Source organism: Paroedura picta, chromosome 7, assembly GCF_049243985.1.
Source record: "Paroedura picta isolate Pp20150507F chromosome 7, Ppicta_v3.0, whole genome shotgun sequence".
NCBI classification, from domain to species: domain Eukaryota; kingdom Metazoa; phylum Chordata; class Lepidosauria; order Squamata; family Gekkonidae; genus Paroedura; species Paroedura picta.
In genome coordinates, this window is record NC_135375.1 from 32104811 (window position 1) to 32121808 (window position 16998).

Below are 16998 nucleotides of genomic sequence, written 5' to 3' on the forward strand. Positions count from 1 at the left end.
GAACAGGTGGGCTTCTTTATGATCAGGGATCATTAGCTGCTCTTCGCTAATTTAAACTCTGCCAACAGGTATAAAGGCAGGCACGTAATGTAAGACTTAAGTGTAGGTAGACATGAGAGGAGTGGAGTCCCTCAGTGTGCATATAGGAAATTGATATGTTAAGTACCAAAAAGACAGTAACTTAACCAGGTTACCATGGACAGGGTCCTGGTGGCTCCACTATAGAAGTATAGAGTTGAAATACACACACACACTTTTTGTTCATTTCAGTGCAAAATTAAAACTTTTATTTGAAGGAGCTTCAAAAGAGAGGTGACTTGAGGATCCTTCTGCTAGCTTGTATTTCTTACATATTTAGTTTGATCTACCGAAGTTATTTTGTTTGCCTTCTTCCATCTTTGCATCACTTAGCCAGGGGCCAAACACCACATTAGTTGAAAGATCGACATTCAGAACTCCTGAAAGATTTTTTTTAAAGCTTTAGTGGAACCATTAATTGAATCAGGGGTTGTGCAAGGGAGGCCAGAGTCTCAGCCCCATTATTCGACGTTACTTATGGTTGCTTTCAATCTTTACAAGTATTAAGGCCAGCTTTACTTAACTTAGATGTTTATAGTGCACTTTTCTCCACAATGGAGAACCTCCATTTTATCCACATAGCCCTGTGAGGCAAGTTAGGTGGGGAGAGTGTGACTAGCCCAAGGTGACCTGACATGTCAGCGGGGATTTGGATTTGACTTTCTCATATCCTGGTCTGACACTCTGGCAACTACATCATGCTAGTTCACAGGATGTGCTTCTTATTATATTGTCCTGACATGTAACTTAAGATGTGTTTGGGAAGTTATGTACAAAGTAGCAAGCAAAGGTTAACATAGTTAATCAGACCTGTGTTTATTTAATTCATAAAAATATGAAGAACAGATGGATATTTTGTGTGTTCTCATCTCATTTCTGAAATTGCAGTTTCTATTTCCACGGTGGGCAAGGGTTTAGGTAAAAATAAATCTTACAAAATCTCTGACTCCAGCAAAGGGGTTTTTATGGAAACCACAAAATATTTCAACTCTGTCCATAAGTCTATAAACTCTCCATAAAATCCAAACTGTTGGTAACACTGACTTAATGCAATATCGCTCACCGAATATTTGTACCCTTGAAATATTTCTTTCTGGATCCAGATGAAATAAACAGTTCAGATTGTCCAAATGTTCTTTTAAAATTGCAGATTCCATATTTTTTTCCCTGAATAAACTAGTATCGTCAAAACAAAGAGAACTTGAAAATTAGTAGTGTAGCAATAAACTTCACATCTGCTTATAACATATGCCACCATATATGGAACTTAACTCTGAACTTTAATTTTTTTTTGCAAATAACAGCCTTCAGAATAAAATCACAAGACTGTAAACTTTATTAAACTGTAAATAAACTAATCATAGGGCTAAACGTTCAGGGAAATTACACAGTTTACCCAATGTCTGACCAATATTAATGTTTGGTCATTCAGGGAATTGTTATCCCACCTTTCTATAAAAATAACACTCAAGGTGGATTAATGAGATTTTAAAATACAACATAATATAAACTTTTAAAAAGAAAAAGCAAGTGTTTACAAAATAGGGTACCATCACACAAATGGTGGCAACTAAAACGTTTGCCAAATATTAGGACCCTCTGAGAGGGTAGACTTTAGCAAGGTGAGAGAGTTTAATTGCTGTGCAATGCCATACAGTCCCCGTTCCAGAGCTGCCATTTCCTCCAGGGAAACTGATAACTATCATCATACTTGATATTGTATCTTAGGAAGTGTGCGTGCGCATGAAAGCTCATACCTTGAATAAAGCTTTGTTGGTCTTAAAACTTTGAGAGCCAGTTTGGTGTAGTAGTTAGGACTTCTAATCTGGCAAGCTGGGTTCGATTCTGCGCCCCCCCACACGGAGCCAGCTGAGTGACCTTGGGCTTGCCACGGCACTGATAAAACTGTTCGGATCAAGCAGTGATATCAGGGCTCTCTCAGCCTCACCCACCTCACAGGGTGTCTGTTGTGGGGAGAGGAAAGGGAAGGTGACTGTAAGCGGCTTTGAGAGGCCTTTGGGTAGAGAAAAAGCAGCATATAAGAACCAACTCTTCTTCTTCAAAAGTGCCACTGGACTCTAAATTTGTTCTGCTCCTGAGACCATCACGGCTACCCACTTGAATCTATCATCATACTTGTTAAATAAAACAGTAGTCCAGGGGCTGTACAACTTTTAAAGCAGAGTTACACCTTTCTAAACCCATTGACCTTAATGGGCTTGGAAGAGTGTAAATCTGTGTGGGATGGCACTGTCAAAAACTAACACAAGTCAGAGCTCACTTCATGAGATGTCAATTTAAATAAACTGTTAGTCTTGAGGGTGTCATTGGACTCCAGGGCTTTGTTTGTTTGTTTTGCTGCCACAGACTACCCATCCAGAGCAATCATTCTGGTTACCCCTTCTGGGAAGATAAATTCAGGTAGGTACCCATGTTGGCCTGAGGTGGGGTTGCCAGGTCCCCCCTGACCACCAGCAGTCAATTGGGGGGGGGGGGAGATCTGCATTGCCAGATCCAGGTCGGGAAGCTGCTAGAGATTTGTGGATGGAGCCCAGGGAGGGCAGGGAACTCAATGGGGTACACAATGTAGAGTTCACGCTCCAAACAATCCATCTTCTCCAGGGGGAATTATTTTCGTAGCGTTTTAATTCCTTGAAATCCTGGCCCCTCCAGGCAATAGAACAAAGTTTGAGTCCAGTGGCACCTTAAGACCAACAAAATTTAATTCCGAATATAAGCTAAACTTCGTTGCTCTTAAAGGTGCCACTGGACTCGAACTTTGCTCTTCTGGGTATCCCAGTCGGCCTTCCTCCATGACCTTCCTTGGACACCTTCTCTCAGTGGAAAAGGGGAGCCCCCTGCCCGCGATCCCCGTAGAGGGGGCACACCCGACCATAAGAAAGCGCAGCACATGGATGCTTGCACGGCACCTTGTCTCTTGCGCTTCTCAACTGCAGGCGGCGCGCGCCCCGTCTTTCTTGTGCGAGGCCAACCTGAGAGGCGTGCCGAGGGGCGTGGCTTCGCGGGGGCAGAGGTTGCTGCGTCAATATGGCGTCTCCCATGGAGCTGAGCTGCTGGGGTGGCGGTTGGGGGTTGCCGTCCGTGCACGCGGAGTGCCTCGTTGTCATGGTAACGGCGGGCCTGAACGGCCGGTTGGAGGGGGAGGGGGGAGAGCTCGGCTCCATTAGAGCCTCGGGATGGGGAGGGCGAGGCCCGGGGCTTCTCGGTGGGACAAACGTGGCTCACTTCGGAGAAGGGATCTTGTTTTGCCCCCGCCGCCTAAGACGGTTTTTGCTCAGCTGTCGAGAACCTCTCCGGTTTTGCCCTCTGCTTACAAGTGAGCCCCGTGAGTTCGGTGCAGCAGGATAATAAAGGAAGCAGACAGTATTCAAGCGTAGCAAAATGCCTTTTGCCGTATCACAGTACCCGTGGGCAGAGAATGTTTAAATCAGAAGGAAGTTGGAGAAATGGCCTCTTTCTCTTTCTGTGCTCTGAATTTCTGCACGAGGGCCCCAGTTCTGCTCTAGATGGTTGGTCTAGTTGCCCCAGATAGCAGTGAATGTTCCCCTCCAAATCCAAAGGTTCATCTGTTTCCTGGGTTGTCTAGATGAGCAGCACAACTGTGAAGGCAGTTGTGTTGTCTTGATGACCATAAGCCGTACGTGTAGCAATGATGTGCCTGGTGGACTAGGGAGAAGGTGATGCAGCAGTAATGCTTCTGCTGCGTAGGCATGAACCCAATGGACAGCCCATTTAATCAACTGGAGATCGCTCATCCATGTTCATGGATCTGTATGGCGCCCCTCATGCCTCTTGTAGTAATAGTAGCATAATGTGATTGTATATCCCAGGACTGGCATGAGACTTATTGTAAATATACAAGCTTACCATCCATCCTCACAATTAAATTGCCTGAAGTCTGCATAATAAATTACTGAGTTTATTTTGTAACTTTTATTGCAGGCATATGGGAGGTTTTCTGGTGCACCGCTGAAAGTGAATGTTGTAGATAATTCGTGGAGAGCTCCAAGAGGTATTCCATTAGAATTTTTAACAAGCCGTATTAGGCTCCATTTTAAGAAACAGCTTCTTATGTACTTGGATTTCCATGGATAGGCTGTTAAAGCTGACATTGTTCAGGAGCAAAATGTTGATAAGACCAAATACAATGCACTTTCTTGCAAGCCATCTGTTGCACCAAATCATGTTGGGTGTTGCACTGACTTAGCATCTCAGGACAGCGCAGCTGTACTGTGAAAATCATATGTTGGTGCTGAGGGGGATTAATGGCAGAAGGGTAAAATTTTGCACAATCCCTGCATGTTAATAAAAGAAAAGTCCTTCCCCTGTTGCACGGGTGCAGTGCAACTACAAGATATGACTATCTTAGCTTGCTCAGGCAAATGTCTGACATAGCACCAATTCTCCGGGGATACCCAAAGTATTAAACTGGTAGGATGTCTCATATGAGCAAATCTGAGCATCGGTTAAACTAACATTAGTCAGGTATTTCTGGTTATATGATCTTGACATTAATTCTTAACTTTTAGGAAGTGTACCATTATTGGTATCGGATGACATTGTTATTTCTCAGCCAGCAAAAATACTAAACTTCTTAAGAAAACAGGTGGGTTTCCAAATTTGGCATCTCGTGTTTCGGCCTGTTTAACGTTTAAAAATGATTTTTCATTGTTGCACTTGCATTTATTTGTGAACGGCTATCCTATGCAAAATGCAGAAAGTCTCATGCATAGGGTCAAGGCTGCAGCATGACTGGTCCGTGGGATTTTGCTTGAAGCTACTCTGCAGACTGATGTGTGAGCCTACACAAATGCTAAAACAGTGGGATTGAATCCCACCAGTCTCTGTTGCTTTCGGTTTCTCTGCATGACTTAACTAGGAACACAAGTATACTTTGAATAAACCCTTGGCAATCTTCCTTATTGTAGCTAAACGCTTTTTCTAACTCTAAGTTCCGGAAAGTTACATCTTAGTTCTGTTACATTAACAGTCAATTTTGTTAAAATGTCTTCATTGTGTTTTAATGAATGCATTTATCCTGAGCCTTAAAAATAGATGTCGGGGTGACATCAGCAGTTCTGCTTTGAAACTTGGAAAAAATTCATGAACTTGGAAAAAATTGAGAGAAATTTGGTTTATTTTATTTATTTAAAATATTCCTAGAGCCTACTTTATCCACAAAATACAAACTCGAGACAGATAATTTATTATATATGGTTTATTAAACCAGAAATCAATAACTGTTTTGCTTTAGAGTGACATTTGAGTGTTCAGTTTCTTTTCTGAATTGTATGATTTGTTTGTGCTCCATCTGTTTGTTGTATTTTTTACTGGCAGAAGTACAATGCTGATTATGAACTGTCTGCAAAAGAAGGAGCTGACACACTAGCCTACACTGCACTACTTGAAGAAAAGCTGCATCCTGCTTTGGTGAGTATAGAGTTGTTGTTGGGGGCCACAAATAATGATTTCAGGGGCCATTCAGCTAAAGTCAAACGCATGTCATTGTGAGATGCCTTAGGGAACCAACAGTAATTGGTGTTAAAATCAGGATTCTTAAGACAGTTTTAAGATTGTTTGTTTGTTTTAGGCACCTTACTTGTTTCCTGGATGCAAAGGTGCACCAACTCACACCATACCATACAGCAGATAGGGTGTCAGGATGGGGCCTAGCGTCCTGCCCTTTGGCCAATTCATGTTGTGCACTGTGGTTTCCTCAGGCATTATAAACAAGGGGGACGGGCTAGATTTCATCTTGGTACTACTACCACGTCTGGATTCTCCTTGGGTTGTGGGGGGGAGAAGATTGTATGTCCTATTAGTCTTCTCTCTACCTGCTTTTAAAGGCAACCATAGAGGCTGCACATGCTCCATAGGAGCCTCACCCCTTCCAGGATGGACAGAACCTGTTTTCCAAGTGTCTTTTCCCTTCTTTCCTCCTGGTAGGGGAAGGGAGCTGATCTTGAAAGCTAACCCATGCCCTTCTTCTCCTCTCCTACCCACCAAACAGCTGTAAGGTGTGTAGAAGTTAAAGGGGCTGCGGTATCAGCTTTCCTCTATCCCACATAGGCTGCCATAAACTTGGGTGAGCTGCCTAGTACAGCCTCAAATTGTCCTCCATCCCACCTTCAAGCTTAGGATGTGTGGAAAGTTAAATGGCCAACGATTGGAGATGCTTCCCAATGTCTTGACTTGCCCACCCTGCTGTTTGATCGCTATGGCAAGCTCAAGCAATGTTGGGGGGCTCCAGGCAGATCCTCTTCCCACAGCCCTCGCTTTCCTGCCTGGCTCCAGAGGGAATGGGGCCCGTCTTTGGAGTAGCTGCCAGTCATGTCTCATAGGTCTTGACACAATATGAGTGGTTTGCATGCTGTCCCTTCTTCTTCACTTTGCATGATAACTTCTTTGACAGACAAAAAACTTTGGTTCTTGCTAAGCTTGATGATTATTTTTGACTTGCATTTAATGCGTTCATTATCATTGTGATATAGCTCCATACTTTCTGGGTGGAAGCTGAGAATTACTACACTGTGACAAAACCATGGTTCGGTTCAAGGATTCCATTTCCCCTGAGTTGGTACCTGCCTGGGAAGATGTCTCGGGAAGCACTTAATAGGATCTTGGTGACAAAAGGAGGACCTCCATTCTGCAGTCTTGCTGAAACAGAAGCACAGGTGTGTCTTGCCTTGTTAGCCATTTCAGTTAATAATAGATGCAGATTTATTAAAATCACGTGCTAAATGTTTGCTTTCCTACTCTTTGACTGAAGAATGCAGTGTTTATATTTGGTGTCACCTTGCTTTGCATCACATTCATCCTGCTTTCCATGCAGTTTTCTCTTGTTCCTGAATTTAATGTGTACTTTTTCTATCCCACCAACACTGATTTATAGTGGGGTTAGCAAAATAGCCTTGGAAGGAGCAGTGAATTTTATTGGTCAATCAGCCTCCTAAAACAAATCCTCCACTTGCACATTTTCCTAGTGCACTATATCAGGGGTAGTCAACCTGCGGTCCTCCAGATGTTCATGAAATACAATTCCCAGTGTTTTCTGGCAGGGGCCCATGGGAATTATAGTCCATGAACATCTGGAGGACCACAGGTTGACTACCCCTGCAGTATATGATATTATACCCTGCTTTGGGGCAAATATTTGAATTAGTAATATTCATGTAATGCCTTTTTTGTGTTGGAATAAACAGCTGAAGCCCATGTCTTGCGTACTGTTTGGTAATATGGGTGATCTTCATTCCTTACCTTAAAACACACAGGCCTGATATACACAGGCTATAAAATGAGTTGATAGAAAGGAAAGCCCTTCTTTGGACTGTCTTGAATATTCCTTCCATTAAAAACTCTCTCCAAATAGAAAACATTGACAGTAAGCTGTGAGCCAGGGTGGAATTTTTCTCACTGCTTAGTTATCTCTTTGCATGAAGGACCATTCAACTCGGAATCCAAAGTGGTACCTCCCAGTTGCTTCTGCACATATGAATCAGGCCTAAGGCCTGGCTTAACCCAACTAAAGAATGAGCCAGTAGAAGGGACTTTGCCACTTTGAACTGCAGAAGAAGAATGGAAAAACAGCACAAGCAGGGACAGACATAAATCCATGCAGTTCTCTTAAACGGAGTCTATAAAGATCTGTATAGTCTATTCTGTCTATTCTGACTGGCAGCGGATTGGTAAGGTCTCAAGCAGAGGTCTTTTCAAATCATCTACCTGTTCCTTGAGACTAGACATGCTGGGGATTGAATCTGGGATCTCCTGAATATGAAACAGAGACTCGATCACTGAACCTTGGCCCCTCCCCAAGCTTCTACCCTTTTTATTTTCTTTTGTGCTGTTTAGTTTTGTAGGGACTTTTTAAATAGGGGTAATGTGCAAAATGTGAAACTCCGTGACCCTCTGTCTGCAGTCCACCACAGTGTTCTGTTACCTTAATTTCTCTCTGTACTTCTCCATTCATAAAGAAAACTCAAGAAGGACCCTGGAAAGGTTCAGTTGTCAAAGTATTTGGGGGATTTTCAGAACATGCCGAGCTCTGTATCATCATCAGTTTCACCTCTTTGTTGGAGAAAATATAGATTGTAGCTATCCCTGATCTCAGTGGGCTGAGAGGGTTATGTATGTGAAAGTATTCTTTTAGGTTGTGTGGTCTCTCTCTTTCCTTTTCAATCTCTTCCCTTTTCTGTAATCCTTCTACAGTCCACTAACTGTTTGGAATTTATGCAGCAAGAGTGCATATTTGCACTCTTGGCAACAAGGCATAATTTAAGTATATTATGTGATGCTAAACAGGCACTCTTTGCTTTGGCTCTGCTGGATACGAACAAGGCCCACTTAATCCAGCATGCTTTGCAAGAATCTAAGCAAGTAGCAGACATCACAGACGGTGGTCTGCAGTCTATATCCTCAAGGATAATATGACTTGGACCCAGTATATCTTGGAAACATGCCAGGAAGCAAGTTTGACAACTGGTGTTAGACATCCACCCAGAATGGGTCAAAAAAAGGCTGTGCTGTTGCATCCTGACCCATTTGAGGCCTCTGATAAATCTTCAAAGACATCCTAACATACAGTGAATTACAGTGGTTAATCTGTGAAATGGTCAAGGTGCAGGTGATGAACATGAGATCTCTGATTTCCAGGAGGATATGATAATAATGTGGTCAGGCAGTGAACAAGCAAGAGGAAGAAGAGTCTAGCATTCAAAAGGATGTCCACAGGCAGGGGCAGGTTAGTGCAAGGCCACATGTTAAGTTTAGTTGTGCTGTCTTAGGGTTAATGCATGTCTCCTGTAATCTTTACCACTATAAATGGAAGGAATTTAATCTTCAGTGGATTTAAGTGATGTATGTTGTGCCACATGCACTCTTGGTGGTTCCTCTTGCCAGTGCTGGAAATCCCATGCAAATTAAATCATGATAAGTAATCTTAGGAATTGTGTTTTTTTTTTGGGGGGGGGTGATAATGTTTAGATCTACAGAGATGCCAAAGAGTGTCTGAATCTTCTTTCAAGCAGACTGGGGACACTGCCTTTTTTTTTTGGAAATATGTAAGTATCATGTTTGCATTATACACAATGTGATATGTTTAACGTCAAAATCTATATTCACTTTTAAAAGAAAACACTGTTTTAGTAGTGTTTTGTGCATGTTTTGTTCTTCTGTTCTTCTGGATTAGTTTTTTTCCACAAAAATTAACACAAATAGTGACTGATGTAAAAAAAACTAATAAGTAGAAGTTGCGTCAAAGAAAGAGATGAGTATCCTTCACCCCGGGGATGAGTTTGCCTTCTTCCTGCTTTTGCAGCTGAAATGACAAAATTGTGTACTTGCAAATCAAACACTGACTCAGCCATCAGTCTAGCTTGCTTCTTCTCCCCCTCGCTCCAGGAAGGTACCATGTCATCTTTTCTTACCACATGAAAGCACTGTATATTAATTTATCTATTTGTGTGTTGATTTAACATCTTTCCACCTTCATATTTTGCTAAGGGGTAAGTGGGCAGAGAGTGGGTGTGGCCGCTCACCAGGACAGACAGCAGTTCTAGCCAATCGGGTTAGGGCACAATCTAGGACAGACTTCTAGGCCCTCACCAGGACAGGCCAGAAAGCGACAGGGAAGCGGCAGGACACTGTGAGTACACAAGGAGGCCTTCCCCTTGGGCTTAGAAGCACACCCGGGACATCTTCGAGGCCCCGGGTGTGCTTCTAGGCCTGAGGGGAAGGCTGCGCCGCCACCAGGGGGGGGGGGAAGCAGGCCTACCCACCAGGCCCAGAAATGCCACACCCAGAGGCAATGCCACCTCTATGTATCAGCTGGGCGGCCATGGCGGGAGGGGGCCCTTTCAAAGCCTGTTCTCATGAACGGGCTTTGAATCCAGTCTTGTATAGAGATAGGAGAGGGCATCTTATCTTAGCAGTGTCATAAATTGCAGCCAATTAATGTGGGGTGTAGCTGGCTTCTAGGTCCTCCTCCCACCCCGGGCAGTATCTTGGCCCTAATGAAGACTAGGAGACATCATGGTATGATTCGGACTTGAAAAAAACAAAAAAGGTTTGCAAATGTGAGGGTGAGCTCCCCCTCATTGGCAGTCTTCAAGCAAAGGTTGGATACACACTTATCTTGGATGCTTAAGGATGCTTAGGGCTGATCCTGCGTTGAGCAGGGGGTTGGACTAGATGGTCTGTATGGCTCCTTCCAACTCTATGGTTCTATGATTCTGTGATTCAAATGGCTGGCCTGTAGTACTGGTTTCATGCAACAAATTCTCCAAGCTGTGTTTTGGGGCTAACACTCCATCTTGGGGCAGGGGGAGTGGTAGCCAAAGAGAAGGTAGTCTTGGAGCAGAGAATGAAGCCAGCCTGGTAGCTACCACTGACAGTTTTCCAAAGCGCTTTCTCCTCCAACCTCCCACCTTGCCACAGCCTTGTGTGCATCATCCCTACCCTGCTACTTTTAAGTTAAAGAAAACGACTGTCCAGACATCAAGTTCGTGGTCTATTCCAACCCATGTGTGTCATCCACCATATCTCATGGAATGTATTCTCTTTTCTAGAAACGTTTATTATGAGATACATATATATGTGGGAATAAACAGCTCTTCAAGGTGGAGGCGGAGTTTGCCTGGCTCTTGGCCCAGCCTAGATCAGCCCCCAAATCACTAAAGCAGTATTTTGGCATCCATAGGCCATTCTTACTGCTGACCATGAGTAATGTGAAGCGATGCTTTGCCAGCCAGCAAACCAGGCCAAGCAGTTTAGAGAACAAGTTTAAGCAGGTCTACCCAAAACTGTTTGATAGAGGTTATTCCTAGGAAAATGTTCTTAGGATGCCAGGATAGTATTCTCGGATTGTAATGGGAGGCAGATGAAGAAGGAAGAAGCATAAAAGGTTGTTCAGAATGGAGTTTGACATGTCTGTGCTAAGCCAATGATGCTATTCCCATCCTAGCCCACTGCATGTTACAAATGCTTTCTCATCAGAGCTCCCCTGGGCTGTTGGAAAACTAGTATAATGCACATTAGATCACAGTCTTGCAAACCTTTGCATGTTTATTTTCTAGTCAGATCTGCAAAGATTTTTTTAAAGTCTAATTCTTAATGAAAATACTGTACAGGATATTCTGCTCCTATATTATACCGATCTTTAGTTTGAATTGGCCTTGGAACCATGTCTACTACCACTTGCAGGGAGAGAGCTAGCAGTCTAGGCATCCTCTTAATTCTCTAAGGACTCATATTACACATTGGTGTTGCTCAGCAGCAGTGTGGCTGGGACTTGAATATAGGTGTGAGTTCCTGCATTGTGCAGGGAGTTGGACTAGATGACCCTAGAGGTCCCTTCCAATTCTATGGTTCTATGTTGCTGAGCCAGCAAACCTAGCTTAAAAGAGAACTGTGCATTTTTATTTTCATTTTTTCCCCACATGACTCCTTCATTTGTCCAGCTAGCATAAAAACACAGATTACTGAATACATTAAAAGATAACATTAAAAGACCAACCCTGGGTGAAAATAAATGTTTTGACCTCAGAGGAATAGGCCATTCCATAAATAAGGTCCCACTGCTCAAAAAGCCCCATCTTTGGTTGCCACCTGCTGTGACTCTGAAGGTAGAGGCTTGAAGAACAGGGCTTGTCTTAACTTGGAAGCATCTAGATGCTACAGTAGGCATGTGGGAAGCAGTTTACACTGAAGACAGCCCCCTGTCACTTCTGTAAGATGTGAATGAGACCCAAGTTTGATCCCTATGAAAGTTTGACAGCATGCAGTCACCATCTGTGTATTAACACTCCATGCCGATTTCTTGATGCATCCGTTCTTGTTTATCTTTACTAAGTGAGAAGCTGAAAGGAGGCCAGTGTTTGCTATTCGTATCTATCAAAGAGTTGCCAAAGGAAGTGGTGCTGTTTTATAACAATAGGTGCAGGCATTTGCTGTTGCAAACAGCTTGGTACGCGGTGGAACGCTGTAATTAAGTGGTACCCATAGCCCAATGCTCGAGGAGATTTAGAGTTGTGATGACTGAACACAGCTCTACCTCAGTTTTCAAGGACATAACAAAATGTGCCATAGGAGAACTTCTCCAACGGTGCTATACTGGCACACATGCCATGTGAAGCCCCTAAGAATCCTCAGGCTGCTGCATTTTGTACCATGCTTCTTTTCTGTTTCTAAAGTTCCTTATGGAAACTCACATATCGTATGTTTATGATTTCTAGGCCTACCACTCTGGATGCCTTTGTGTTTGGTTTCCTTGCTCCGCTTTATAAAGTGCAATTCCCGAAAGTCCAGTTACAAGATCATTTGAAGCAACTTCCCAATTTATGTCGCTTCTGTGATGACATCCTGAGCTGCTACTTTAGACTAAACGTAACAGGTAACCTGGGCTTTTCTCTTTCAATACATGCCATACTTTCAAAAGAACAATGGGCTAAAATGAAGTAATTTCACGGATAAACTCCAAAAATTTGTTTGGTGCAGGTTTATGCAGGTTTGTTTAGGTACAAACAGTATAAAACTTTTGAAGAGCCTGAGAGGATGCAATTTATGACCGTTTACGCACTGGAGGTTTCATGGCGGGCTGCAGGCTGGAGTTTTAGTCGGGGCAGATTGCCCCTCCTCTTCCTGCACCCACACGGGGGAGCATTTGGCCCGATGCGCCTCTTCCGCCCCCGATTTGTGCTCCTGCATGGGAGCTGGGGCAGTGAAGTTCCCAGTGCATAAACGGTCTGTCAGTCTCTTTTTGAAAGGGGTGTTCAGTTCCTTCTGATTTTTCTTTCTCTTTCTGTGCCTTTTGCCCATCTAGGCATCTCCCCAGCTGGACAAGATCCCATTGATGCAAACCTGCAGAAACTCACACAACTTGTAAACAAGGAATCCAACTTAATTGAAAAGGTTTTCTTTCAGTCTTCCTGTGCTCTTTCAGTAGGTGCTTAAGAAACAAACTGTGCACAGCGGCAGCAGTTCTGTGTTTAAACATAGGGCTATCCTCAGTCAGATAAAAAGAGGGGACTAGATGACCCTGGAGGTCCCTTCCAACTCTATGATTCTGTAGGGAGTGGGATTGAGGGGAGAGGAGTCAAAAGTCGAAAGGGCAAACTAGTGGTGAATGTGAACGCTCCATTGCCTTAGCAAGATTTTGTTAAAGTTGGTTAAAGCATGCATTAAGAATGGATATTTAATACTACTCAAGGTGGATATTATTTGGCTTAGAAAATTCAGCATCACGGGTTTGATCCAACCAGCTTCTCTGACTGAGGGGGAAGTTTAGAGTCTGACATCAAGTAGTTATCAGACACAAATGTCTATTATGGTTGTGTTCTGAGACAATTGTCTCAGGTTCTCTCACTTCCTAGGAAAAATGTAATTTATTCAGATTGGATCCTGTCTAACTTCTAAGTACATAAATGCAACTACCCTGCCTCCCCTCTTTCAGCCTGAATTGTTCCCCAAAACGCTGCTCCTGTGGGACAGGGAACCTCCATGAGCAGCATGAGTGTGTGTGTCTTTAAAAGCTTCTATCTGCCCAGGACCCCTTACCGTCCTCCTTATGTCTTCCTTATGTGCAGATGATAGCTAAAGTAGCATCCAGCATGACTGTGTGTTGCCAGTTGTACTCTGATAATTGAGATACTGAGGAAGGACAATACTGAGTTATAAAACTGTCACTGTAGCCTGGTTCCCTTGATCTCAGTAAGACTATGTGGCCTTGACAATAGTTAGTATTCCATTACATGAAACAAGGGTATAGACACCTTCTTCATCAGGAACCTGAATTGGGGTACGATTTCTTTCCTGCAGATGGACGATAATCTTCGGAAGAGTCCTCAGCACCCTCCGCGGAAACTGACAACTCTCAAACTTTCTACAACAGGGGAAGGAAATAGCTCAGCGAATCGCTTATCACCCTGAGAGTTCTCACGTTTGTGTGTTTGTGTTCTGATGTTAGTGTCTCGTTGGTCTTCACACTAATTCTGTGTGTATATGAAGTGACAGAAAATGCAGAACTGGTCAACCATTGCAAGTGCATTTGTGTGATCAATGCACTCAGTGTTTATGTAAGAAAAGGTGTACGTCTATACTGCCCACAGGCAGAGCCATTAAGCAGTGTACATTAGAGTATCAAGCCACCTTAAATGCTGCATAATGCTTGCCTTCCAGAGTTTGCGTATTTCTTGGCCAAGAGCTAAGATTTTACTCATCACAATAGTACAACCACCTCTTCTGTTGATGAGGCTTTTTGTTTTTACCACAATCATTTTTATGGCTTAACTAGGTTGTTGTTTGTATGAAATAGCTGGTTGACCACCACTTTTTGCGTTTTTCATGAACGGTTTGCTCTTTGTGGCAGGACGTGCTGAGACATGGTTGCCGTTTTTAACATGCCATTGCAAGCGATGATTAGGAGAGAGAGGTTGTTTTAAAGTGGTTAGATTTTAGATTTAGACCAACCTCCATGGGAGTATATCCTTCAAACTCTAGCACACAGATTTACAGTATTGGTAGGAAGTCAGATGTGAAACTGTGTTGCCAGCTAAGATTGAACATAAATTCCCCATGCTTCTAGAGCTTAATTAATTTCTTGTTTTTATAAGTCTGTGCAATAACCCAACATTTTTCTTCTTCTCTGGATCAGTGATCTCCACAATTAATTTTAAGTTGTACTTGATGGATTAAAGGGCTGTTGACCTGATATAATGCACTGTGACCAATTATGCTGCGTACCCAGAGCGCCCAATGAGTGGGGGCTTCCCTGCTCCATGAAACAGCGGTGGCAATCCACAGATGCACGCACAATCTCCAGCTGCCATTGCAGTGAAGAAACACGACACACTGGTTCTTGCACGCACAAGAGAATCCTAAATCAGATGATTGTGTAACATGTATTTGTAATAATAATCAAGGTGGCAATCAATGAGGTGGCATTTCATTTTAGCATTAGCTACATCCAAATAATTATTTTAAATAAAAGGCGGCCTGTTGGTTTGCTTTTTAAGAAAGGGTGGACGCCTCAAACCTGATGATGTACTTACTAATATTGTTCCAAATTACCAATAGTTTCTATTTTCAGAAAGGTGCTCAGCTCAAATGGCAGCTGCTCTTAATTGATTACTGGGTTGCTGAGCCTAAAGAAATAGCTTTCCTATCCACAGCTATCCTGAGGTGACTTTATTTTGGGAAGGCCAAACAAAGTTGAGCCCCCTCCACACACAATTGCTTGCAGTGCTGTATCTCTGAAGAGAAGTAGCTGTACAAACAACCCTGTAAATCATGTACATAAGCTATACTTTATAAAATAGGGATTGTAAAGATCTTTCGTGTATGCTGTTATTTATATCAATTTGGGATGTCTAAAAATAAATTTTAAGTTTCATGTTACTTCAGAGTATATTTGCTTTGATTATTTGAAATATATGAATGATAATGGTAATCCTAGGGAGATACATTTAAAGTAAAAATTGTTAACATCTCCTCTTGACAAAGCCCCAAAACTATTGTGTATATTTGGGACAAAGTGTATTTGGGAGTACGAGAACAATCTTAAGGAAGTCTATTCAGAATCCTCCTCAGATCAGTTCAGTGCTGTCCAGTCACCTGACTTATGGGGATCCAATGAATTAATTATCTCTAAAACATCCTATTGTTAACAGCCTGGCTCAAGCTGTGTAAACTGAGGGGCATGACTTCCTTTAGTGAGTCAGTCCATCTCATGCTGGGTCTTCCTCTTTTCTTGCTGCCTTCAACTTTTCCCAGCATTACCAGAGGCTCTTGTCTTCTCATAATATGACCAAAGCAGGATAGCCCCAGTTTAATCACTTTAGTATTGCATATCATATAAAAACTATAGAATGAGTTGGATCCAGCCAGTTTTAAAATTTAATATCACCAAATTGTCCCCCTTATTAGAGCCTCTGTACCCACATGACTTTTATCTGTGCAAGTTCTGTGATATCTAGCATAGTCTTTTTGGTGATCTTCTCTGGCTGGACCCAACCCTGACCTAGTACATACTTGCATACTCACAATGTTTAGATCAAGATGGACAGCTGTGTTTGTCTGTAGCAGTAGAAAAGAGCAGTAGAAAACTGCAGTGACAATTAAAAGCTCATACCTTGTCACAAATTTTGTTAGTCTTTAATGTGCGACTGGACTCATTTTACATATTTAGGGTAAGAACTTTCCTAGAAAATAACTTCAGCATCTTAATGACCACTGAGAGTGCAATCCTCTGCATGCATATTGGAAAGTAATTCCCACTGTAGGAAGTGGTTTACTTCTTTGTACGTGTGTGTAGGAGTGGGTGCATGCTACCATCTGTCTATGTAGCTAGCCAAGTTTATAGCTTCTCTGCATACCTTAGCCAAAGTGGAACTGACCCTGGTGCTCTGTCACATTCTCATCTGTACGAAGCCTGTATTAAATGCTCACCAGCTGAAAACAGTTCAAAATGATAAACCAGCCTCAGCTCCTGTCCTGCTTTTGCTGCACTGAAATGTCAAGATAACAGCTGGAACAATAGCAATAGAGAGCAGACCGCTGCAAGGAGTGGCACTGCCATGTAAATGCAGCCATTCTGCCATATTTCTTGGAATTTTTTCAGTATTATTAAATTACCTTTAGGAAAATATTACCTGGCTGTTTAGTATCTCTAGACAATTTTGTGTTTGCTTAATTTATGTAAGATAGGTTATTGATTAGGAACAATTACATATGAGAAAGAACTATAGCTAATTGGAGCATTTTAACTTCTGCACCCCAAAATCTCTATTATTTGAGACGCTAGCAGCATACAGTCTTCCTAGAGTTTATTAATCTTTTGATAATTTGGCTAATATAATCACCTGGCTGCTGTGAGCAACAGATCATTAGGCCTACCTATGCTAACAT

At 42.6% G+C, this 16998-nt stretch overlaps 1 protein-coding gene across 1 annotated transcript; it reads left to right on the forward strand.

Moving 5' to 3' along the window:
- The first annotated feature begins 3089 nt into the window (after nt 1-3089).
- On the forward strand, nt 3090-15489 carry MTX3 (metaxin 3). Its single transcript, XM_077347307.1, has 9 exons — nt 3090-3207; nt 4042-4111; nt 4629-4705; nt 5437-5529; nt 6591-6773; nt 9082-9158; nt 12330-12487; nt 12917-13005; nt 13912-15489. The coding sequence occupies exons 1-9, from the start codon at nt 3127-3129 to the stop codon at nt 14020-14022; spliced, it is 939 nt and encodes a 312-aa protein (XP_077203422.1). The 5' UTR covers nt 3090-3126; the 3' UTR covers nt 14023-15489.
- Nucleotides 15490-16998: the final 1509 nt, after the last annotated feature.